This window comes from Zalophus californianus, chromosome 9 (genome assembly GCF_009762305.2).
Source record: "Zalophus californianus isolate mZalCal1 chromosome 9, mZalCal1.pri.v2, whole genome shotgun sequence".
In the NCBI taxonomy this organism is placed as follows: Eukaryota; Metazoa; Chordata; class Mammalia; order Carnivora; family Otariidae; genus Zalophus; species Zalophus californianus.
Genome location: NC_045603.1, coordinates 37,466,142 through 37,493,796, shown reverse-complemented (window position 1 = coordinate 37,493,796; position 27,655 = coordinate 37,466,142). Strand labels below are relative to the sequence as shown.

At 34.9% G+C, this 27,655-nt stretch overlaps 1 protein-coding gene across 38 annotated transcripts in view; it reads right to left on the bottom strand.

Moving 5' to 3' along the window:
* Window positions 1-27,655, bottom strand: part of PPFIA2 (PTPRF interacting protein alpha 2) — a 465,447-nt gene that overhangs the window by 45,954 nt on the left and 391,838 nt on the right. For 20 of the 38 annotated variants that reach the window (XM_027592669.2, XM_027592670.2, XM_027592668.2 and 17 more), the window contains 4 exons: window positions 27,311-27,441; window positions 25,404-25,558; window positions 14,419-14,512; window positions 1,327-1,335 (listed from right to left, as the gene is read on the bottom strand). In XM_027592669.2, the coding sequence (XP_027448470.1) occupies window positions 1,327-1,335; window positions 14,419-14,512; window positions 25,404-25,558; window positions 27,311-27,441 (389 nt within the window). The remainder of the gene's footprint in view (window positions 1-1,326; window positions 1,336-14,418; window positions 14,513-25,403; window positions 25,559-27,310; window positions 27,442-27,655) is intronic. The other 18 variants (XM_027592671.2, XM_027592673.2, XM_027592679.2 and 15 more) reach the window with 1 other exon arrangement.

Genomic DNA, 27,655 nt, shown 5'->3' with positions numbered 1-27,655 from the left:
TGGGATTTTTTTCCTCATGAAATTTAAAAGTCTTTAGGAAACAGAAGGCCAGTATTATATGATGACATGAAAACAATGTTTTAAATCTAATGTCTAGAATATTCATTATTTTTAAAAAGTAAGAGCTTACAACTTTGGCTAGCAGAGTTGAACATTACCCTAACCACAGCTCACCTTGCATTTTTAAGAACACTTACTAGAGCTTAATATCCTAGTTTATCCTTAATATTCTTAATATAATAAATTACCATAACTGAAGTAAATTCTGCATTGTTAAATAATCAGTAATAGTAACCGTAACTTAAAATTAGAGTAGAAAAGTATAACAAATATAAGCGATAGTAATGAACTAAGCAATATTACAAAGTACATGACCTTGTATTGGCATATAAAATATCCATAGAGCAAATTAGGGGCACTCTCCCTAACTTCCTGGATAACAGCATCTCATTGGAGCCATTTGTTTACCAAATATGCGTGTGTGTGTGTGTGTGTGTGTGTGTATAATATATATATATAGCTTTAAATTTAAAAGCAATAGCTCCCCCAAACTAGAGTGTTTTTAAAAGCTCACCATGCTACCAAAGCAAAAGTTTACACCAATGTAAATATTTTGTAAATGTTGTACACAATTTGTTTTGCTTCGAAGCCCAATTTGTCTTAGGAATAGATAATAATATGTTTTAATTTTAGTTCAAAGAGCAGGATTGAGTTGTTTGGATTTTAAAGCTTTGAAAATTAACCAGTAGTATCGGAAATAATGGAAGAAACACACACAACCAAAGGAATCAACCAAAACCAAGGATTTCTTTGGAATCTAGGCATAAAAGTCCTACTGGGTAAGATCTAGCATTTAACCCTCTTCATTTAAGTATAGTTCTAGTAATGAACACAGAAGCCTGTGTCTGGAAGAGGATGCAGTGGGAACCAGAAAGCACTAGGGAGCACACAGAAGGACCCAATCATACAGCACTGTCCAACGTACTGAAGTGGCCCATGACTTAAGCCTCACTGAGTGCCATCCTAACTCCTAGAGAATGACTCGAGAAGTAAGGAAATGACATCTAGAATGCCTTTTGACATGTTCCTAGTAGAACTGAAGAAACAGAAGTGCCTGCAAGGCCACCATCATTAATTTGAGTGTGAACATTTCTCTGAACCAATGATTCCTTTACGGTGTAGAAATGAATACACTTCACATTTTTCATTTTAGGTCAGAGGCAGTGCAGCTTGTGTCACAACTGAAAAGAGAAATACTAAAGATAAAAGAAAAAAAGGATGGTGCTGAAAATAAACATGTTCAGCAGCCGTTGTCATTCAACTTACCCAGATGTGCTTTTCATGAGATGGAGAAGGATGGATGGAAAAGAAAAGCACACAAATGTTAATGGATACATTTCAGTCCAAAGAAAGCCATGGAATAAAACAAGAGCATCATTTCAGATGTGCAAAAGCTCAGATATGAGAAAGACATGGTGTCTTTTTTTAATTTCACCATGACACACATACTCACTGCGTCCAAAAGCATGATCAGGTTGAGGGTAGCTCTAATTGTTGACTAGTAAGTCTGTCTCTTGAAAATGAGCCACTCTGAAACATGCATGACCACATTTTTCCCAGCCTCTAGTATACCCCGGGAAGAAATTAGGCACTTTATTAAAGAATATTCTTTACCTTAGGCCACTCCTGGCTTGTTTTACAAATAGAAGCAATAACTTACAAAAGAGTACTCAGATCCTCATATGGCCTTACATGCTTACTGCTAGAGCTCAAAGCAAACTATGATGGACCCCTGCAGAGACAGCGACTTAAGAGAGCACTAGGGTGAAGGTCAGAGTATCTGGGTTCCAGTTCTCATACACGAGTTGGTTAAAATTACTAGCAGGTTCTGATTTTCAATGTCCTCACCTTAATCTGGGGCAGGAAGAAATTTTACCTTCTGGGTCCATAATTTTAATATGCTCACAAATGTCATAATAATAATTATTATTTTTATAAATATGCATTTGCCAGTCTTCAGAATGTGAGAAAGAATAAAAGAAGTCTATCACTCTTCTCCTCCTGCTACACTACTTCTTCCTCCTCTGTTTGAGCTGGCAAAATAAATGGTGTTGGTGCCAATTGGGTCTCTTTCAATAGGAACATTTATTTGGACAGATTTTTATAAATGTTGCCCTGAGGAAAAAAGCAAACTCAATTGGTTCACCAATCTTACCATAAATCATCACAAAACAGCATTGATTTAAATGTAGTTTTTGAGGTAGCCCTCTTGCTCCCTGGATATAGTAGTGGCACTGGGAAAATAACAGATTTTAAATAATTCAACAAAAAGCCATGAGAATATTATTTTAAAATTTTTCTATACAAGCATAATAGACTAATTCTTTGAAAAAATAAAACTTTTACTACAACTCATAAAATATATTAAGTACAACAAAATATGAAGCAGAAATTCATATCTCAGAAATTAGGCAACTTAGTTTCCATTTTTATTGCTCAATCATTATAAAGTAAAGGTTGACGTGCAATGGAACACCCTGTACGTGCCTCGTCTAAACGCATTCATTCAGAGAAACCAGGTATTGTTTCATTAGATAGGCCTTTTGGAGAACGCATATTCTTTGGCCTTAGCTCCGGAACAGCTGTGGGAAGCTCTTCAAATTTTCACATGAACAAAAACATAAATGTCCATACACATCGGCACCACCATGTTCTAAGAAATTTAAGGCATTTTTTTTACATCACACATGCAACAGAAAGAACATTAGAACCAAAAAGAGATCACTTCTAAGGGGTTAAAATGGCTTTCCTGTCAACATACCTGTGAACTCTTTGATGAGCTCTTAAAAAAGGCAATTTCTGAGCTCTCCAGGAAAATTGCCAAAAGTATTGGGGGCCAGTTATTCCCATGGACAAAATCATCTTTTGCAGTCTACCAGCTATCTAGGAATTGCTCTCCAATAAAACAAGTTGATTAAATCTGCACACAGTGGAATATTAATAGTCCTCACATCTTCATTTGTCATTTTCAAAAACAGAAAACTTATACTAATAAAAAATACCTTAAATATAACATTTTTGAGAAATTATGAAAATAAGGAGGAAACACATACATAAAGGAGACACTCAAAAAGTACTGCTTAAAGTTCTGATATATTTGTTACCAACTTTCGTAAGTTGTCTGATTTCTCAGACAGTCTAGTCTCAAAAAGCTAGAGTCATAAATGACTCTGACATATGTTGTGGGAATATACTATAAATTCATGTCAGAGGGAGTATATATTTGCACAGTTTTTTCATCTAGATAAAGTGTTTAATTTTTCTTCTTTCTATATTCTTTCTTACAAGCAGTTATTTACAACAACACATAACCTCATTATTCTTTTTTCTCTTCACTCCAGATTGTCAAGGTTATGATAATAGCAAGACAGAGTCTGTGAAAAATAAATGTTCTTCAGTTAAAGACGTCTGTGAGTAACAGGCAAATAACAAGTTTTAATTGATATAGAAAAAGAATAGGTTTTAAGTTACCATTTAATGAATAAGATCAAATCCAATTATTAGCATGTCTTCCTTGGGAACATCAGCAGACATCCAGACACAAGGAGACATTACCAGCTAACATGTCATAGTCCAAAATGGGTGCCTGAAACTTTTGAGCTGTCTCACTTCAATCCTCTAGATCTCTTACTGAATGAATGGGCCTTTGCCTGTTTATAAACTAGTCAACTTTGAATGTTAAAACTTCACATGATAAATAAGTCACTACATGAGCTTCATATGTGGAATGTGATTGCCTCTCGATTCTTTAGGTTCGAGTTGGTGACTCAGAAAGATTTTAAAATCAATTATTAACACCGGATTGGGAAGTGAATGGGTAGGAACTGATGTGGAAATGTGGAATAAAGAGAAGATTTCTCTTAATAGGTGAAACCTGAGAATGTTTAAATGCTGATGGCCAAAATACAGAAGAGAGCAGAATCTGAAGGTATGAGAGCAAATGCGAAGTCAGCACAACATGACTAAGAAACTGGGAAGAGATGGGCACAGGCAAGAAGAGAGTATCCTACTTTCCTCTAATAAAACAGGAGAAGGACAAGTGTTAGTGTGTATTTGGCAGCAAATAATTTAGGGCACCCTGTTGGTTTCTTTTTTCTCTTCCTCTGAGGCAGACTGTGAGCTCATGTGCAGAAGATGCAGGTTTGAGGACCGCGGAGGTCTCTAATGAAAGCTGCAGAGAGTAGAAACAAGATTGGTAAGAGAAAAACACTGCAATTATTGGGCACTGCTGAGTTCCCAAATGAAGCTGGCTCAACTTCTGCTATAATGTCTTCCGGCAGCACAGAGGTGTTCAAACGCAGACATGAGGAAAGAAAATTCACTGGTGGCTGTGAGTATGACTTGTGGATACAACCAAATGAAAGAGGAGCAAAAAAGTTTAGGGATTTTTGAGTGTATTGAAATTATGCCCATGGAATCTAAGCTAAACAGGAAGCAAGAAGAGGACAGACAGAGGCTAGTGTGCTGGGATACAGATAAATAAATGTTCAAGCATATTTCTAGTGATCTTTATAATTGAAAGAAAATGGTTCAGAAGTTTTCAGTAGGGTTCATCATCACACTACTTCAGAAATAATTTTCTTTAAAGTTCATATCGATTTCAAATAGCTAAAGTTTGAGATTCTTGAGACTCTTTTAGAGAGGTTAAGAAATCTTTATTCTTCTAAGAATTTTGCTGTTCATTTGCCTAGTAAATTTAACCCAGTCAGGCCCATGGGTAAAGTTTTGATTATGTAAAATCTGAAACAAAGACATTTAATTGTATTTTTGCATATACATGTGCATAAAACATACATATACACATACTTATATTTTTTATTGGAAATGTTTTGGTATAGAACTATTTTTTAAATAAAACTCTAGCTATGAGATATAGATAATCACTGCCCTTCTTAGGAACATGGAAACAAGGAAGAGAACCTTGCTTGACGGCTGGCTAATTTTAAATAACTGCTAGAAGAGACAGTATCTTCAAAGACCTTAGGAAAAACCTATGCAGAGCCAATATAAGATCCTGTATTTGTGGGAACAAATGGGGGTAATTCTTTCCAGATTAAGATGCCAGCATTATATTTAAATGTACCCTATTTAGTGACTTTTTTTTTCTTTAAAAAGGAGGTTAATTATCCTTGCTGTTTGATACTGACTTTGTAAGTTTTATTGGGACGAATAGCCTAAGATTGATTCAAGGACACATTTAAATTTCTTATATAGCTTATTTATAAGTGATCATTACTATTCTTATATCAAACTTTGAGATATTATATGTGGCTAATTATATATAAGAAAGCAAGCTTATAACACAGCTACATCTTGTGTTTTGAAACTACGTCCCCCTCCCAGTCTTAAAAAAAAAAAAAAGGTGTTTGGTTTGAATATATTTGTTGCTCATGTTGAAAGATGGGATAGGGTCAGATGAGAAACTAACTATTCTCTAGAAAAAATATGCTACCCTTTTTAGGGTATAAAGAGAGTGAGGAGTTCTTTTTTGACTCCCTATTTAAGCATCCAAAATTATATAGAATATTCAAGGTCCAGCTGACAGACAGCCACATGTTTTACATTGCAGCTTTACCCTGAGATCCCAAATAATTTAGAGGAAAGCTAAGCTCTGGAGGTCCGGCCCCTTGTATGGCCCAGGCCCTGGAAAGCTGTATTTCCTCACAGATGGAGGAAAATAGCAGCTGCTACCTTGAAGGCTTTGTGAAAATTAAAAGAGATAATGCATGTAAAATGTGTATAGAACACCACCTAGAATATTGTGACTGCTCAACGTGATTATCAGTTATTACAAATATAATAGATAATGATTATCATTACCATACAAAGAATGAGGAGGAAAATGGAACAGGATATATGCACACAGGGAGAGAGGAGTAATTACAAATAAGTAACAGATATTAAATATATTAAGACCATAACATGCAAGATGGGAAGTAGACAGAGATAAAGCTGGTGAGACAAATAGGGACCAGATGATGCAGGGATTTGTGGGCCATATAAAGGCATCTGGAATTTATCCTAAGGAAGCTAAGTAATAATTGAGGGATGGTAGGCAGGTTCAGAAACTTAATTCAGATAGATCTCTTTAGCTGAAGTGTGAAGAATGGATTACAGGAAGGCAAGAATGGAACATGGCTTTACTACGATGGTCTGAAAAAGGAAAGAAGAAAATCAATTCATTTGAGAGATTTTAAAGAGCGAGTATATGGAATGATAGTAAACAGAGGTGCATAGAGGAAGAATAAGGACAAGAAGACTAAGGGTGAAGATGAAGTCCAGTTTCCTGGTTTGGTCATCTGAGTAGAAATCACTGCCCTAGTATCTGTTCTTTTCTTAGGTTTTCTTTAGAGTTCTTTCCCCGTGCAGCTTCTTTTCATGCATTCAGTTATTCAGAAAATATGTTTTCAGTACTTCCAATATGCCAGGCACTGCGATGTTAAAAAAAAAAATAAGTAAAATAAAAAAGCCTGGGTTCTCCTGAGTTCTGTTCTCTGAATTATATGGAGAATAATAGAATTCCAGGGTAGGGACAATTTGAAGAGCATGTAAGTCAATGTCTTATATAATTTGAATCCTCCATATAATAATTCTGCCACATATACATACTTGGCAGGTCTATATTCGACAGAATCATGAGGAACGACTCTCTTTCCAGGTGGTTAATTCTTTCTTCTCAGATATGTGACTGCTAACAGTTCTCACTTAGATTCAGCTCAAATTTATCTGTAACAACCTCTGACTTTTGGCCCACAGTCTAATCATGAAGATACTGGTCATGTTCCTTGGAATAGATCCTGGTTTGAATATATCCACCTCAAGTATATTTCCCAGAAATTAACACAATATCCAGTTATGATTTGTGATCTGTGCAGCACACAGAATGTTGGTCCTATCAATTGCTTTTATGGATACTGAAAATCATTAACTTCCTTGCCAGACATTGCTAACGTGTCCTTTTTTTTTTTTTTTTTTTACAGAAACCGCTATCTTAGCAGTTGCAGTTTAGATCCCCCTATACATAGACACACATCATAGCCTCCTATACACAAGTAACCGGCAAGGGTAGCCATGAAACTGGATGGAGAATTATATAAACATCCTTATTAAACTTTACCTTCTTCGATCTGGATCTCTATGTAAAGGTCTTCCTTAAATAAAATGATTTATCTAAAACCTTAACTATGCCTTCTAGCTTCATTCCTCCACAAATCTGATACCCTTATTTAAATCACTTGTGAAAGAGCTGAGTCAGGCACTTTCTATGTCATCAGTTTTTTTGTTCAGATCACAATGGTCCCATCAGATATAAATCCATTTTGTTAGTTTCAACCCGGTATGTTTACAAATACCATTTACAAAGTAAGAGAAATACCTTGCTGAACTCAATAAAGCTGTTTTTACAGCATTTTCCCTCCTCTACCTGTCTAGCTTATTCTTAAAGGACTCCATTTACTCTTGGTCATCAATAATCTCCTTTCTTATTGATCAAAAATAATCTAATAAATGTTACACATTTATTTTGGAATCTAACAATGAGGTAATCAGAACAACTTTCAAATAAGAACATGAGGTGGTTTTAGGTGTGCAGCACCTTTATTTTTAAATTCTGTTCAAAAACTAGTGATTCAGAGAAGTGATCATGGCCTCTGAAATACGTGCAATAATTTGTTTTCGTGTCTGTCTGTCTACAAGCACTTTGAAAAATGGAACTGTGTAATCTGAATATCAGTTTCTAACACAGTCCTTGGGACATAATAGGCATTAAGTGAATGAATGAAAAATTATCATTTGCATATTCCATTAATCCAGGATATATTTCAATGAAGACAAATGGTATGGATTTATTTAGAAAAGGAGGTCATTCTTCTAGTATATGTAACTATCTTAAGTTTTAATTTCCTACTACTAATTCTTATTTTACTCTTTCCATGTCAAAAATGTTTCTCCTGGGCAGAAAATATGGCGACTACACAGGGCTTCTGATCTACTTATTCTAATCTATTAATATTGCACTGTAAGCTCAAAACAGCAACCCTATTCATTCTGGGTTCTTTTCTTTCCCACAAATAGACAGAATATATCTAATATAAATATTTTTAAAAACACTCTGATTTTTCTTATCTTTCTTTTCCTAAAAAATTTCAATGCATTTTGGCCTTTAGTCTTTGGATATTATTATTATTATTATTATTATTATTAGGTTTAGGGAATTTTTACAATTGTCCACGGCTGGAGCTAGGCAGGGTACATAGGATCGGATGGCAAGGCAAAGAGAGCTCTATCTCAGTGCAGGCAGAGAAGACATGCTTGTGAAATTTCGAGTAGGAAACTGGGACACATTTTCCCAGAGAAATATTGAGGACGTCAGGTTTAGGTTCTGGAATATTCTACTTTATTAGATCCTTTTGAGTTGAGTCTCTGGAGTGTTCTCCTGTGGTCTTATCTGTATTAAATGAACCTTTGACTATAACTGATGGATCCAAGTACAAATATCGGTTCCACACTGGGCCAATCACATGCTTTCCCTCCAGGAATTGAAAATTTGGAATGGGGTGAAACAGAATATATGAGCTCTTGAAAACACTCTAGAGAAATATTTCATAATCTCTTACTGTTGAAATTTTGGAGTTGTCCTGCCCTTGTTGTTTCTGAAATCTTTGAGATACTCTAATATCCTATCATGAATTCCCCCTTTTGCTTTGTCTAGTCAGATTCGATTCCTATAGCATGTTTACAAAATAGATTTTTGCGGAGGAAGCAAAGACATTTACCTTCCATATATATACTTAGATGGCAAAATGTATTCAAAGCTTCTAACACACGTCTTACAAATTAACCTCTGGAATACAACTCATTTATAAGTTTAACTTGGCACACAGACACTTAATAAATATTTATTGAATGAATGAATGTTGTGGAATTTATGTGATACCTTTCATTATGAATATTTTCAGTGATATTTATTTTACTTAGAGATATGCAAACTCTGAGCCTTCCAAATGCCAAGGATTAAAAGTGCAGAGTCTCAAAACACATTAAAGATTATGCACTGAGGAAGACCCTTAGGATTGCAATGGAAATAAATTAACTAAATCTATAGAGCTTCACTTTTATGTCTTTGAAGTTCTAACATAAAGATTCATTGGTAGTGATTGACTCTGACTGCCATGCTCCAAGGATAAAACCACTTCTCTGGAGGATGCTGCTGATAGCTGAGTTGGAATGTTAATTTCATTTTAATGATGTTGAAAAATTGATTTCAAATTCATATTCATTTAGCAATGATATCCACTTGGAAGAATATAGCATATCTAACATAGCAATAATAACACATTACCTATATTATAACTAAAGATCGAAAATGATAAATTAGTATATTAATATTTATATGGGATTTTTCAATTTAAGTCTCAAGATACAAAAGACCTCAGTATGCACATGTTTCAATAAAAAATTATGTAGTGTAAAAATGCAGGAGGAAAATTTGCAGATAAAAATTAAGATGAAGATTTCAGAATTTATATTTCTAGAGATAAGTAACCATTCCCAGGGTATTCTGTCAATTTGAATATGTTCACTGCCTATCAGGGACGGTCATGAGAGTGTTAGACCAGTGTATTACTACTGAAACAGACAACTTCATCTTTAATCTTGTAAGTCTCTAAAAATGGGCTTCTTGGAATTAAAGTTGAGTCTAGAAGTGAACAATTTTTAAGTCAATACATGTAAAACAGGCCAGACTAACTAGACTTCAGATTGCAAGTATAAAGCAGAAAAAAGAAACAAAAAATATTTGAATAGAATACTTACATTCCTGAACCCCAAAGATAAAGAGGAAATTCTTAAAACTCTCAGAGAGAGAGAGAGAAAATAAACCCTACATGTTATATACAAAAGAATGACAATCAATTGATATTAGATATAACTAGAAGCAAGAAGACCAGTACTCTTAAAGTTTTGAGAGAAAATCACTTTGAACCAATAGCTTTACACTTTTGGCAATTATCAACTAATTTTATATGTAAAATATATTTCCAGATTCTCTAAAAACTCAGGGAGATTGCCATACACCCTAGCATCACATTTCTAGAAATGGTGATGGGAAATTGTCAGCTATGTATATTCCAGGAAAATAAAGGCAAGAAGTATGATGAGATATTAATACATTTAACATTGAAATGTTAAAACTTTGAAAATTCTTTTAAATGCTAATGACATAAAATTTCATTTCCTTCCTTGTGAGTTCCTAGTCCTTGATTCTAGAGAGACATATTTACAGAATCATAATATTATAGATTGCTATTTTTAGGAGAGATGGGAATTATACTTGCACACTTTGGAAATCTGTGACAATCCAGCTCTTTCCATGTCAGGTTAAGTTTTTCTAATTCTGCGCTTCAGTTTTGGGAAACCCCCATTTTTGCCATATTCATAAGTCATACCCTAATAGCTAGATTGGTAGATTGGTAATAAAGTTGACATTTTGATCTCTAACTGCCTGACCCCTTTGTCTATTATCAAATACGTTCTAAACTTAGGTGAAGAACAGAGTTTCTAGTTATTGGGTCCTAAAAGACCCACATCTAAACCCTAAGGAAAATTTGGGGACTTAAAGAACATTTAGAAATTCAGCACTGCATAATCTACATAATTGTTGAATCAATATGTTGTACACTTGAAACTAATATAACATTGTATGTTAATTACACTTCAATAAAAATATTATGCTCAGACAAAACAACAAAAAAAGAAATTCAGATTCTGATGGGCCAGACCATGTAAGTTTGTGACCTTGCAATAGCTTCTATCATGCCCCAATTACTTTTCGTAGTTGTGTGGTTGGCTTTAGTTGGCCATCTTGAGCAAGTAGCTGTAGATCTTAGATTAAAACATTGGCTGGAGAGCTAAGAAGGAGGAATAAGTTCCTAAAGATCAGGGTGACAGGTATAAAAGGGGAGAGGTGAAATTCTCAGGGCTAGTTGCTCATAATGTGAATTTTAGAAATGGAGATGCCATTTAGTATGTGTTAAGTTAGAGAAGGTGCCTGGAGTCCACTGAAATCAAACAGAGGATGATGGACAAGATCTCCGAGAGCTGTGATATTCCAGCAGGAGCCCACATCAAGAGAACTATGAGAATCACCATTTTAAAGTGGAGAGAACATACTGAGAAATACGTGACTCAGTTCTTAAAGATTAGGACAGCTGTATCATGAGGCTACAGAAAAACTATTTAATTTTAGAGGGGAAGACCAGAAATTAATGTGAAGTACTTGAAGAATTACTAGATGAGTTTCAATTTGACACAGTTATTGTAGGTACTAACCGTATACCATATAAACCTACTGGAATAATTAATGTAATTAAAGCTTTAAAGGGAAGAACAGCAAAGATAAGGCATAGTAAAAGCAAACCAGACAGAACAATAGTAGATGGACTTCAGGCCTAGATAAGATGGTGCTCTGATTGAATAGCACCTGCATGGTAATATCCAACTCAGGAAGGGAAAGGTCAACAAGATTTTCTTGAACAGTGGGTGCTTTAGAAGATCCACTATTGTACTAGTCCTATGTCTAATCATAGGAAAATAACGAGAAATATAAGAAAAAACAAATTCCTACATCACAAAGCAAAGTAAAAGTAGAATGAAGTAGGGACCCAGACCCAGTAAGCTGTTCTAACCTGCGTGTGCTTAATTTGTTGGATGGGAAATGTGCCTCAAATTAGACCTTTGTTTGGGACTGCCAACATTACAAATTTCTGAACTTTGCAAGAATTTGTGGAATATCTTGAGTGCTGTTCTCTGAAAGTATCTCCCACATATGGTTTTTAAAAAATGTGTCATAACTAACTTCTTGAGATAGGATTTCTCTCAATTAAATTTCAATCCACAGATTGTCAACTGTAGATACCTGATATACTAGTAAAGTTGAAACGAAGATTTTTATTTTTCTTCAGCTCTGCTTATTCCCACTGAGACTAATGAAGCTCTGATATAAATTTTGGGGCAGTGAACATAGGTCTAAGCTAAGTACTTTGTCCTGGAAACATCATTTGGCTTGGTCAGTGGATAGAACATACAGCAACAACTGTGAGGAAGCTACAGTCATTCCAACTATGCACATAAACTGATAGTGTTCAATATTTTCAAAGAAATTGTTCCATTTTTGCCTTGGTTTATTTTTCAGGAAAATGTACCTGAATTTCTTATCCATCTTGAAAGACCAATAAACATGAAATAATTGATCTTTTCTATCTTATAAAACTCATTACATGAAGACACTTCACTCTTTGGTAATCCAGAAACCAAGGCGCAGTGTCATTCAAGTCCTGAATAAGGGTTAGCACTTATATATGTCTCATAAATACTGGTTACATATTTATACTCCTGAAGTACCTGCTATGGAATAATCAATAATAACAGAAATACTTCTATTCTTCCATTAATCAACTCTGTCTTGCCTTGTTGGATTCTTTTTAACCCAAATACCATTATCCTATAGGAAATAATTGTACTGAGAAATGTTATCCTTTATTATATTACAGAATGTTCTTAATATTCTTCTTAATATTAAAGACAAATGTTTTATTTAATACATTTTAAAATTATATTTTGCCAAAACATTTTGCAAAATAAAACTCAAAAGTCAAGTATAGTAAAATCTTCAAACCAAATCTAGAACTAAAATTGGTTTCTGACTATGAGGGTAGTTAGGATTTGAGAAATAACTCCATAAAATTAAGTTAATCCAACAGTGTTTAAAATTAATAATAAATTTTAAATATATTAGTCTTAAAATCACTGCATAATTGGAAATGTTTAACTTTAGTAACTGTTAAAAAAGACATTTAACTTGGTTCCATAAATAAACCAATGAAATATATTATTTGCCTCAATATCACCCTTCTATACAATGTGAAAACTGGTCAAATTGCCATTATATATAAATATTTCATTATAGAAAAAATGAAAATTAACTTTTAAGTGAAATAAACCAAGTTTATTAGCCAGCCTGGGTTTTAATTACTCTTATTCCTTTAGACTTAAAATAATTTTAAATAAATAAAATTAGTTCTTTAGACTTGAAATAAATTCTAAAGAATCTATCAAAACAGATTTTTAGAAGAATTTTTTTCTCATTAAATAGCCATAAAATTGAATAAAGCATTCCTTATAGTAATAAATAAAATTAAGAGAGTTTGAACAGATTGTGATAATATTTAGTTATATTTTTGAGTGATCTGTAATGAAAGAAGAAATATTTATTGCACTGAATGCAACTGAGCATTTGGTTGTATTCAAGAAATAATGCTCTCAAGGTCACTTCTTTATTTCTGCACAGTGCTTCTATTAAATTTGGATACATATATATACATATATAATTTTAATAAGTAGAAAATTAATGAAATAATTAGGCCAATGAGCTCTTCTACAACTTGCAAGTCTGTATTTTCTCATTATTAGTAAACATCTGTAAAGCAAATGAGAAAGCAAAATATGAAGTCAACTGATTATCCCAAATACTATAACCATATGAGCATATCTCTTATAAAAATGGTAACTAGAGCAATGAATATTATTTCATAGGAAAGAAGGTAAACATGAAAACTACAAACAAATATTTGAGAGGGAGGAGAGGTAAAGGAGTAACCAACCAATATATTCTGGAATAGAGAAATCCTTTGGCTTTTAAAGAACATGTTTTATAGGTATTATTTCATCCCTGAAAATGCTATTTTGTATTTTAAAAATATGTTATTTATAGACCCACTAGCTTTCTAACAGCTGCTGAGACTCAAAATTTGCCAATTTTGCAAGTCATTTAAATGTTCCATATTATATGTGAATGAAAAGATACACTATCAGTTTCCTGACAGATGCAAAACAATCTGCCCCGGGTCTAAAATAAGTTTATGTTCAATCAGTCAGAGAAATATTCTCCTTTTAAATACTCCAATTTAAGAGGAGGTACTTTAATTGTTGTAAGAGGAAACACAAAGTTGGATGGTATAGGTTCTCATTTTATCATACCAATTCAGTACTGGATTTAACATCAAATAGATTATTATATTACTTACGAGGCTACATTTAAATACTTTCAATATATACGAGTTTTGCAATAAATGCATTGGTCTCTTAGAATAAACTGTTTATTTCTATTATAGGCCGAAGATTTGTATACCTATTTCAAACTGTAGCTGAGTAGAAGCAGGAAATCCCAGCACTGAGTAGTTTTAGGGAATCCTAGGACAACAGTGGCCTTGGTCTATTGCTTTCAACTACTGTCTTTTTAATTCCCCACAAATAATAGTCAGTAAAAGCTAGAAAAAGGAAGAAGAAAATCTCCAAACCTACTTTTTCTTCAGTCTTCTATCCTTCTCAGCTTGAGTTCCAAGTTTGCCTAGCCCCAGGGACTCCTGAGCGGCAGCCTCAGTCTCCATAAAGCCTCCTGTGAAGAAGTAACTATTCATATTAGGTTGGATACATTGTGTCAATTTAAAAGTTAGATGATCAACAGGTTCAGTAACCACATATTCTTTTTTCTTTCTCAGATAGTCTTTATATTTCCAACCCAACATGTGTAAAATGGCATGGGTACACAAATGGACATACACTGAGAGAATGAAAAGACAAGGTACCCTATTAGCCTCCTATTCAACTGCACCCAGCAGCAACATAATACATAATAAATACATGGATAAGTACGGTCTGCAAGCTTCAAGGTCCTTTCTTCTTCTTACGAAAAACAAGAGCAAGTATGGGTGTAGTGAGTGAGGTTTTTTTCAACATTTGAAAAATGTGACATATTTTATATATAATGGGATACATGATAGCCCAATGAACCCAATCCGGTGCATGTCTTCAATTCCAAGCCAAGGGAATGTAGAGGCATTTGCTGATTTCTAAAGATCTTTCATATCCTGCTTTTGGAATCATCTTTTCCTCACCTGGCTGACTACTATAACCTTTGGTATAAGCCCTACTTCCAGAACTTCTTATGTTCTGGCAGGTTTTCTTTTGTTTTGTAAATTTTATAATGACATCTGGAAAAAATCATGTCTTCAAAAGATCTTAGTAAGAACTGCTTTTACTCAGCAGGCCATAGATTATTTACTGTAGTGTCATTTTTATTGGCTCTCGAAAATATGCAATATACATAACATTGCAGGGAAAGGAAGAAGAAAAAAAAAGTATGTTGGGAATCAAACACAGAAGTACACATTTTACAATGCAGTTATTTCATTCAGGATCCATAAACATATAATTAATTAATAAATTCTTGTTACGATTGAAAAATGAGAACTTAATCCTGGGCTCTGTTTTCTCTCATATTTACTATATGCAAAAAAACATGAAGCCAAAGTACATGAAAAAATGTTCACTATTTTTAAGTGGGTTAAGGTATGCATATTTTTTAAGTGTAAGGGATTTAAATTCCAGTTAAGCTCAAGATTAGGCAGAAAGACTCAAGCTAATACTAACCCTTACAAAGACTAGACACACACACACACACACACACACACACACACACACATCACCAATATATCAATAAATAAAATTACTAAAGCCAATTTTTACTATTCTGTCGTTGTAATTTCCCGACTTCACATTTGCAGGGCTTGGCCAGGTTATGGTTTTTCTAGTGAAATGAGATATCTTATTAAAGCACCAGTGACAAATTTTGTTGTTAATGCTTTTCATAATTTATTTTAGCAAACAATCTATAATACTTGATGCTATAAATTCTGCAGCATTGGCATAAATATTAATCTCATAGCCTAGTAACTCTCTTACTGAACTGTATAATTGTAACAAAATCCTCTTTAACTGAAAACACAGTGACTGTTGTCTAGATCTAGTCAGTAATTTTGAAGCTGAGTACCAAAATTTATTTTATTATTATGCACATGTGTAATTAATACTTAATTTTTATTATGAAAGAATTTCATTGTGGGCACCATTAGGAAAATCATCCACTAGCTGAATGAAGGACTCTTGGGGGTCATTTTTAAATGTGAGATTTTCCATTTATGCACAGTGAGTGGGTATTTTCATTTTATTTCTCTCATCAGTGTACTTGCCTTACTGTATATCCATAACTTATTATTCACAGTCTGCAAGTAACAATAAAATTGTTCTCTTGAAATGGAAATGGAAATGAATGATTCACTTAAAAGTTACAAAATTCTTGATCAGTCCAGATGGGGACATAGAGATTGATGAGGTAGACCCATTCAATAAACAAGACATTTCGACCACTGAGTGGTTGTATGAATCAGGCTTTCTATTTTTTCTCAGCAAAGAAGAACATCTAAATTATGATTTCAGTTTTTTTTCAAGAACCCAACATTTTAATTAGCAAAACTAACATTTTTAAATAAATGATTGCTCTGGGAGGAAAACAAAGACAGCTCTGGAAGAATACGGTGAGTCAAATCTAGACCCAGAAAAAAAAGATATTAGAATTTGTTTCTCATAAATAAAACTATAAAAATAAAAAGCATGAGGAGCTTGGAAATACTCTGGCTACTTCAAAATCTAATGTCCTTTGAATAGAGCATTTAATAGAGAATTACAGCTATATCCTGTTTCAAAATAACATTTATGGCCATAGTAGGTAAAATTATTTTTAAGGATCACATGTAGGACAGTACCCTTAAGCAGGAGCAAAAGTCTAATCAGGTGCATTTTTTAAGCCCGATTAAAATATTTCTGGATGAGAACCTTCTTTCATAGAACTGATCCAGCAAAGTTCAGGTTCCAGCTATTGGTAATAATGATCTCAGCCAAACCAGCTGATGAACTCTTACTCTATGGATGATCCTCTGACTCTGGAGAGTGTCTGCCTTATTCTTGTCCAGGTGGTAGTGGGTTCATATGGCTATGTGGACTTTAGGAATATCTGTCTGTGTATCTATACTAACATTTTATTCACTAGTCATACAGCGCTATGAAGCACTTGAAATGTGGCTGGTCCAAATTAAGTGTTGGAAGTATAAAATACACATATGCTTTTGAAAACAGAATGCAAAAGAATATAAGATATCTAATAATTTTATGTTGATTACATGTTGAAATATTCTGACTTAAATAAAATATTAAAACTTAACTCAATGGTCTTTTTTTTACTTTTCTTAATGTAGCTATTAGAAAATTAAAAATTATATATGTGACTCACATTTGTGGCTTGAATTATATTTCTGTTGGACAGCTCTCTCTATACTGATGGTTCTAAACTGGAGACAGTACCAATCTCCAGAAGGAAATTAATATTTGCATATGTTGATTGGGGAGGGAGGCACGTTTTCAAATGTCACAGTGATTGCAAAGGGCAACTGATACATATTGGGCAGGGAACAAGGATTCTAAATTCTTTAATGAGTAGAAAATCCTTTAGCCTATCCTTAAAATGGCAAGAGTGACCCTGATATGAAACGCTAGCCTGTGGAAGCTAGGGGTTACTCACTCTATGGGAGATTCATTAGGAATGTGAAGAGAGGGATGCCTGAATGGCTCAGTAGGTTAAGTGGCCACCTTTGGCTCAGGTCATGATCCTGGGGTCCTGGGATGGAGTCCCGCCTTGAGCTCCTTGCTATGCGGGGAGCCTGCTTCTCCTTCTGCCTGCTGCTCCCCCTGCTTGTGCTTGCCCTCTGCCTCTCTTTCCCTCTCTCTCTCTCTGACAAATAAATAAAATCTTTTTTTTTTTTAAAAAAAAGGAATGTTAAGAGAGCATCATTAACTCTCCACCCTCTCATGGCATGAGGCACTCAGACATTGAAGGCTTGAGTTTCATGATTGACTGGATTACTCAGATAATAAATTGCTTATCACTTGGCAGTGGCCACCCAGTAGTTGTGCATGCAAATGCCCAAGTCAAAATTCTTGCCTTCAGTGAAGTTCTCTAGGGTATCACTAAGCACATTTACACTGGTGAGGTCTTGTAGGAGTTGAAGTTGTTGGACACAGGACCACTCCTAAGATGTGAGGGTCCCACTCAAATATTTTTTCCACCTCATTTTCTTTTTTTTCTTTTTTTTTAAAAGATTTTATTTATTTATTTGAGAGAGAGAATGAGATAGAGAGAGAGAGAGCACGAGATCCAAGAGGGTCAGAGGGAGAAGCAGACTCCCTGCCTGAGCAAGGAGCCCGATGCGGGACTCGATCCCAGGACTCCAGGATCATGACCTGAGCCGAAGGCAGTCGCTTAACCAACTGAGCCACCCAGGCGCCCTCCACTTCATTTTCTATGTAAACATTTTGAGTTAACCCCAAATCAGCAGGACAACAATCTAGTGGTCCAACATCATACAATAGCATTCCAGACAGCAGGAGTGAGTGATTCACTTGTCAGATCACCCTCCTGCAACCAAAGTTGGGCCACTGGCCCAGAACAACCTCATGGGTGTAAGTCTCTGGGCTTCCTGGGATATCTGGTTGACCCCAAGCACGGGAAAGAGGGTCAAGGTACATTCTGAAGGGGAGAAAGAGGGACCCAAATCCACATGGTTTGCTTGGATCAGGCACCGTGCCCAGATGGCACTGCCTCCCTGGTTTGCCCCAGGGTCTGAAAGGTAAAAAAAAAATAATAATAATTAAAAAAAATAAAATAAAATAATCAGTGCTTTCAGTGATTAGACCCACACAGGTCCAAATCTTGGCTTCTTGGCTAAGAGTGTCCTGCCCCGATAGCACAGCCAGCCCTAGACTCTCCCAGGTACCAGAGAGGGATAATAGAAAATTCCAAGGAAGGTGCTGCAAAGTGTGAGGCTTCCTAAGACCCTGGCCAAGGAATCTAAAGGACCCTTATATACTCGGATCTATGAATAGTACTGGTTGGAGCTATCTGTTCATCTGAACTATGACGGCAAATATCTCTATGTTGCTTGGCCCTTAGATTCCTTTCAACATAATTTATTTCATGTTGTCCCTTGAAATACAAGTCTATAGGAATTTCTAGCCAAAACCCATATTGCAAGGTCTATACCTCTCCATTTATCCAATAGAGGTCCCTGTTCTTGTATTTAAAAAGGGAGCTCTAACTCCACAGAGATGAAGACTGCAATCTGGTGCCCATTGGTGGCTTCATCTTTTCTTTCAACTGACCTCTCTTTAGTATTAAACCATAGCATTCACTTGGATTTAAACACACTTTGAGTTTACAAATGGTTACTTAATTGCTCTGTATCTGTTAGTCTGTTAGCTCTCTGAAAAATGCACCTAGACACAGGGCCTGGCTCATAAAGTGTAAAAAATGCACTCATAATGGAAGCTAAATAGTTTTTTATTCAAAGAAAGGCCCTTTCACCATGAAGAGCATGAGTCATCTGTAATTGATACTTTGGGAATTTCTATTGTATCTGTTGGCTCCAGAGCATCTAGGAACAATCTAAATTTTTGGATAAAGGCCAGCACAAGCCACCCAAATTTCATGTGTAGAAGGGTGCTTGCTGAACATTTTTGGTGCAATATTGATGTTGTTTTTGTCATTATGAAGGTATTTTCTTCATTACGCTAATTATAGTAGGTCAGTGAGTTCGGGCAACTAAAATACAATCTGTCAGATGACCATAAAGGAAAGAGAACTGCAATTTAGGAGGCAAAAAATTTCTTGGGAATGTATTGCTTTTCATGTGCACTTAAGGCAATTCTCAAAAGTAGCTTCTATCTATCTATCTATCTATCTATCTATCTATCTATCTATCTATCTTTCTATCTATCATCTATCAATCTATTTTTACTCAGTGATACATGTATTTTATACATTCAAAATTGGGGACACTGCCTGTTCAAATTTAATATATTTTTTTGTTTTTACTGTTTTTGTTTTTCATAGCTTCGTCGCATTTGGTTTTATTGGATCAATTCTCCATACTTGAAAATCTCTTCGTCTTTGATTTCTGTTCACCTCTCTTACAATGTCTGTCAATGGCCTCTGTTCTTTATCCTTATCATTCACTGTTAACATCAGCTAGGATGGTCATGTGTGTTCTGTTCTTTTTTTTCTTTATAGTCATTATAATTGGGGTTCTCTGAAGACCTGGGAGACCTGGTGTTTCCCAGGTAGTAAATCAAAGAATGTATTAAGATCATATGGAGAGATATTTTTGAGATAGTTTTTAGAACAACTCTATTTTTTTTTTTTTATTTGTGTTTTCTGTCCATATCAGTAATCCATAAATCGGATACCTGTGCTATTGAAATATTCACGTTAAGTGACTGGGGTTGTATTGACTAAAGACAGAGGAGTCCTAATTATGCCACCAGGGACCTTGATCCAAGGTGGCATCACTCTACTTGTTAGCACTATAATAGGAGGATTATTCAACCAGTTATAAACCCCACCGAATTTTTCCATCACCCAGACCCCATTTTGACATCTTGTCCACAGGGATGCCATGAGTCACAGCTCACCCACTGCCTTTCCTGTTCTGTAACTGAGTAACTTTGTCAGAAAAACAAACAAGTGTCATCTGACATAGTTATTTTTAACACAGTTTAATTTGCTTTGCTTCAAAATAGGTTAATGCCTTCAGATAGAATTAAAAGGCAAGCCAGTCAGGATTCCAATAACCGATGTATAATTTTAGATTGTGGGGTTCAAAACTCCTATCCCTAGCTATCCTGGTAGGATAGACAATGCAGCAGGTAAAATTTTTCTGGGTCAGGAACATGCTGAAGGTTTTGTTTTGTTTTGTTTTAAATAAAAGGTTGTATGTGCTTATGTGCTTTATTTTAATAAATTGAAAGTTCTTTGATGCCAACAGTTATGCTTTAGCCATTTTACTAAAGTTCATGGTTGGTACTCTACAAGAAAGAATGGCTCAACATATGCTTATTCACTCAAAGTAGGAAGACAGAAATGATTTTGGATTATCTCTGTGTTCTTTTTTCCCTCAAAATCTCAACCCTGTTGGGTTTCAATTCCCTCTTGTTATGCTTCTTTTCTGGGTAAAATCTTTCTCTTTAAGCAAGCAAAAGCAAAAGTGAATTTTTGAATAGTTCCACTTATGTGTACTTACTGATCACATAAGGCAAACCTTACTTTTATTAATTTGCTTATATCTATCATTTGTTATACATACAACTTTGGTACCAAAATCTTTCAAATTATATTTTTTAGGAAGAGGTCTTCTGTTTCAGATATACTGCTTCTTCCTTAAGTTCACATCATAATAAATACTCTCCTGAGTGTGTTACTATCCTTTTGAATTGCTGGGATAACATCTATCCTTCATTGTCTTAACCAATCTTCTATGTTGGTTAAGACTAAAATTGATTCTAGAATTTTAGTAGTTTGTGTGGAAGTCAGGCTGTGGTAGGTTATAAAGTGACTGACAGATGAGAATGTGAAAATAGTAACTGTGGACAACTCATTTAAGCTTGGATATTAGAGGTAAGGGAAAGATAAGTTAACATCTAAGGAAGATGGCAGGATCAAGTGATGACTTTAAATACAGATTGGACATAGCATGTTTAAATATTAATTGAAATATCAGGGATGCCTTGCATCTCTAGATGTATGCATCGAGAAAAAAGGCTGTGGTCATTGGGCTGCTATGTCTTGATAGACAACTATCACACCCTGGATCTATGTTCTACAAAGTCAGCAGAAGTTTTTACTGGTCCTGTTGTCTCTATGCCCCTCAACAAGATTATCAAACCTGTTTTTACATCTTTTCATCTTGGGATTTGTACTATGGGAAGAGAGTAAGTGAAAATAAAAGGAGAAAGAGAAACTAAAACCAGATCCCATGTCTGCTAGAAGGAATACTTCCTCTGCTAGGATACTCTCCCCAAATTCAGTTGATACCTTCAGGTAGACTTGGCTCATATATATGTTTTACCTTTCCAGCATAGTACTTAAAAATTAAATATGAATGCTTTAAATGGAAGAATAAATGCTCATTCACTCATTTTAATCTATATCACTTCCTGTTATTTTAAACTCTGCCTATAATCTGATGCACTGAGTAGACATTTTAGTTTGCAAATCCTGCTCCTACATTATAGGCATTAATACTGTACACAGAACTGTCAAACTGTCTGATAAAGAGCAGAATGAATTTTCTAAAAGGTACCTGAAAATGTGAAATCTTCCATTACTACCAAGCTTTTCTCCATGCTACTTTTGTGATTTGACTGAATAATCAAGGTATCCAAGGAAAACATACTTTAAGGATTTCTGGAATAGGGGCACCTGGGTGTCTCAGTCGGTTAAGCATCCAACTCTTGATTTTGGCTCAGGTCATGATGTCAGGGTCATGAGATTGAGCCCCACCACACCCAGTGTGGAGCCTGCTTAAGTCTCTCTCTCCCTCTGCCTCTCCCCCACTCCCCCTCTTGCTTGTTTTCTCTCTCTCAAATAAATAAACAAACAGACTTCTGGAATAAAATAATTTTGTTTGGTTTCTGTTAGCTTTATTCAAATGTTTTTGGATGTGTTGTTGTCTTTGTGCTTTGGGGTCTCCATGTTTATATTGTCTCTGCTAGTAACACATTTGAAAAAATGACTACTTGGATATTCAGTTTGATTCATGGTTAGGGGTTATTAATGCAGTCACACTGACTGATCCATCATATCTGAATTTTATCTTATAACCCTAGCTTTTCAGATTGTTATACAATACAAACAACACCCCCTTAACCAATATTCTCCTCTTTGAGTTACTAAGAATTTCTCCTTTGTTCTTCATCATTCCTGATGGAACCAAGCGAACACGTTCATAGTTTTGTTTAGATAGTTTTCTTCCTCCATACCATATTTCATTTAGAGGCCTCTAGCATAGCTACCCTCAGATTACTTTTCTTTCTTTGAGCTTATGAGTTAAATCTTTAACTAAGAGTTCAAAATCTTAGGACGTGGTCCAAAACTTCAAATTTGGTTCTTTGACACCATCATCCCTCTACCGTATTACTTTCTGTGCCATCTTTTATTCTATTTCTATTCACATTGGCAGAAGAAAGAACATTGCCAGTGCCTGTGCCTAAATTTGTCAGATCAAGATATTAAAATCATAACCACTAGAGGTCTTTCTTAGTTTCTTCTAATGCATAAATCAGCATGACCAGGTGGTAGCCTCTGGGGTTTGAAAAGTTTTCACAGTCTTCCCCTAACAACCTGGATACACCTTCCAAGACAAAAGTAGACCTGAGTCCTTATCCCTCAACCAAAGTACCAGTGGTACCATGTACCATATTCTTTTGGTAAATGTATGGTTTTTTAGAACCTATTTGTGTCTGTATTTTCTTCTTATTTACTCCAGTCTCATTTCCAGTAAAGACTTTTTATTCTTGGCTTCTCTAGGAGCTTTGATTCACCTTCAGTACAGCTTCTGTACAGTTCCAGAGGCACAGATGTTTGTCACTGTCTTCCTCATCAGTAGTGCAGTCCTTAGCATGCTGACTCTGGCTTTATTTATACTGTGTCTGTTGTTCTTCAGCGTAAAACAAAATTGTTGAGAGTTCAGAATTCTTCCTGGGGTGATGCTATGACCCCCAAAAACTATGGTTAGTTTCCAACTTGGATGGTGTTGATCAGAAAATTTGATTCCCTTTTCATCTGGTCTGACATAGAGACACACAGTCACTGAAAATGGGTAAGAAGTGCTAGGTTTCTAGAAGAATCTATATTTTACCAGACTTTAAATTATATCTTGGCTTTGATTTTGAAAGAATATTGGCAAAATTTCTGATTCAGTTACTCTTCATCGAAGTTAAATACAAAATAAAAATAGAAAAAAAATCCATGAGGGAAAGGCAATTAAATCTATGTTAAAAGGGAAAAGTAAATTATAGATCCTAAAATGAATATATATGTTGAAATAGGAATAAATAAAATGATTACTATGTTAGCAAAATAAATATCTTAAAATAACTATCTACACTATTGTGAATTACACTGTAATATATTGGAAATGACAATTTGGTAAGATTATAAATAGTTGTCAAACAAAAAAATTAAAACAATGCCTTGGCATGTATATTTTATATTTAAAAAAGAAGCATCTTCTATCTTCTCTCCTTATGCAATAATTTTTTTTATAGCTTAAGGAGTTCCCTCCTGAGAAACAGAAATCCAAAGAGGATTTAATTCACCTGCTGAGTAACATTTAATCACACAGCTGGTCAGACATCATTGATGCTTTGTGTGGGTTTTACATTACGGAAGTTGGGACGGGCATTTTTGAAAATACCACATTTGTAAATTTGCAAACATAAATATTATTCTCAGAAATTCTTTTGGTGCCAGGACAGGCAAGTAAGCCTGGGAGCTGGAGCATTACTTGTAAGTAATCATTCCTTTATTTGGAAAACTAAAGAAAGTGCTAAGAAATTTGTATCATTCTGTTCAGCATTTAGTGTTAGAGGTGGGAGCTAAATATTTTCCCAATCACTTAACTATAGTTCTAAGTTAAATGGGAAAAGATGGAAAAAAGAAGATGTAATCACAAATATCCAATATGATGAAAAAAGATTTCAGAAGAAAAAATAAATATATAGGAAGACACACACACACACACACACACACACACACACAGGCAAGTGTATATATATCATCATTTTAGGAAATACATTTTTCATATTCTTTTTGTTTCAGACAATTATAAATATGTCTGTCCATCCATCCATCCATCACCTATGTACATATGTTTATGTATTTACCTAGGGTCATTTCAAATGTACTGATCTATATTTTTATTCTATTAGTGACTAACACAATCCGTATTGCCCTATTCCTTCCTCTGTCTCCCCACCTACATAGTGTAGAGTTTGCTTGTGGAAAGCTGTGTTAGCTTTAAACAAAGAAATCCTGTACTTTTTTTGCCCTGCATATAATTCTTTATTTTGACTAAAAAAATTATTTTGGATTTTTTATAGGTATTTCAACTGTTTCAGCAGAAAAGCTTTTATAGATATCTGTGCCTTAAGTGGCAGTACGCTCAGTGATTTTAAACTGGTTTGAAACACCGACACTAGGATAAATTTCTCAGTTCCGCAACTTACTAAGACATTGTTTACTCAACAATAAATAAGAATAACGGTAATAACGCTTGCCTCATAGGGGCCTTGTGTCTATCACAGAGTCAGCATCAAATAAATTCTAGCTATTGTTATTCACAGAGAAATCAAAAGAACTATACGTTTTACAATATTCTTCCCTTGTAAGTTTTGTCCAACATTATTCAGCTAAATTGCATTTACAGAGCTGATTGAAAAAGAAAGTTTGTCAGGTAGAAAAAAAAAGCAATGCAAAGATGGGAAATGAAATGAAAAGCAGATGGACCCTCAGAAGTGACTGAAATGAGTGGCAGTGAAGAGTCAAACACATGCACACTTACGGAGCTGCCCAAGTCGGGCTTTTTCTTTTTTACCAAACAGACGTCCTATTGAAGACTTGATTCCCTTCTTCTTGGGGGCTTTGTGAAGAGAGTCTTGGCTGCTATTGGCACTGCCAAGCCCAAGGCTTTCTGGCTCAAGGGAGGCAGACAAACTACTGCAAAACACAAAAGAGAGCAAACTGCTCGTCCCACAAAGTACTAAGACTTGTTTCTTTTAGAAAGGGACAAACGGAAGAACACTTATTTTCTCCCTTTCCTCCTATATTTGCTTTTACACATATTGAAGTTTGGTTTTTTTCAGGCTTAGGGCCTTGAGCCTCCAAATTTTTTCTAGAAAAGATTATTTTTGTTCTAAATGTTTTCCCCCTTATTTCTGATATGATCTCAAATGAATCAATGAACATAGATTGGCTTATTCATTGCCTGTTAAATGACCTTCCATTCTTTAGCATGTGACCCTTTCCCTATTTCCTTCTCAGAGCTTATGTTTTTTTCAGTCATAAACATAATGACCTATGATAAGACATTTAAATTTAACTAACAATGAAATTTAAGCTGCCATTCCAGCCCACATCTTTACTGGGGTTTCTTCTAGCCACCTTTCTCTCTCCCAGTTTTGGAGTCTAAATCGTTTAATTTTAAATCATCTAGGAAGGATTCAGAAGCAAATAATCATATGCTCTAGTGATCACTTTTTGTTTTTTCTTATAGTTCTCAGGTATTCTTTTAGGTACATGAGACACTGAAATGAATTCCAAGCAGGTGCTTGCTGTTCCATTCCTGGTCAGTGTAACTGACACCGTATTAATAGGAGAGGTTCATATATATTGCTATCTATTCTACAGCTGCTAATGTGACAACACCTTGATGAATTACTTTACTTATTCATCCTAATTCATGAGTTCACATTCTCTAAACTCCAAACCAATAGCTTTCACATGTTAAAATATAATTCACTCTTTTCTTGGAAGGTGAAAGCATATATTTTGAAATTGGAGTAACTTTTGTTTTCCACATTAGAAATCAAAAATAAGCAAAACAGAAAGACAAAAAATGCCTGCCAGCACAGAAAGCTCTGTTTTCAAATATAGTTGCTGTAAAACACATACTATTTAGAAGACAGATTCTTACATAAGTTATTAATACTAAGTCATTATGGTCAGTTATATCAATTATGTGTCTAGAGACGCTGCAATTGATAAGAATGTAAAAGGCCATATATTTAAGATGTGACTCGCATGTTTAGGTTTATTTATGTCATTAATTCTTATGGAGATCTGCTTGCAATTTTGTAGGCTGACAGAAAGGACCACAGGATGAGTTACTGTGAAAAATGGGTATTTTCCCTTACCTTTTCTTTTAATATTTTGGCAAATATACTTTTTTTTTTCTTAAGAACTTTCTGCCTGAGTAGCTGTTCTAGCCAGCAGCACCAGCACCTGGAGGGTGGTATACCTATCTGTCTGCTAAAAGTAAATGATGTGCAATTATGGACTTTTCAGACCCTAATTACTCTTACATTTAAGCCAAATTTATAGTCTTGTCCTCGAATACCTTAATTTTTCTATTATTCTTCCTAATAAGTCCTTCCATTAGTCTGACTCTATTTTAATAGGAAATAGCCACTAAAAATAGAAGAGTTCGTCTCATCCATATTGGCTAATAAGACCAAAAATATACAATTTTAAAACTAAAAATTTGATTTCAGAATGCAAATTTTTTTTTCCACAAGTGATGTTGGGGAGAGGGAGCAGGGCAATACCTTAATGGAGAGTTAGAGCTCAAATAAAATTTCTCATATAATTTTGAGAAAGTATATGAGTGCAGTCAATTTGACAACACTGAAAGAAAGAGGAGTGTTTTCTAAAGGAGAGCAGGTCTTGTGCTGTGTTCTGGGAGAGTCGTACCTTCGGGCATCATTGTGGTAGGAGGAGGGAAGGGTGTGAGTCATCCTGATGGCTCTAGGGGTAGGGGGAGGAGAAGTTTCACATTTAATTGTTGCTTTATCCTCCCGACCATCTTCTTCCACCACTGCAATCTAGAAGCGAAAACAATACATTCAGATGAACTCTTTCTAGATTTCAATGGAAATGGATGGAAATGGAGAAATCATTAAGCAAGGCTATTTGTGTAATTCTAACACAAAAACAAAATAAAAAACTTGGGGCATATAGGTCTTACACATATAAATTCACATTATTGAAGAGTGTGTGTCATAACTGTTTAAAAGTAAAGATATTCCAGTTTGAAAA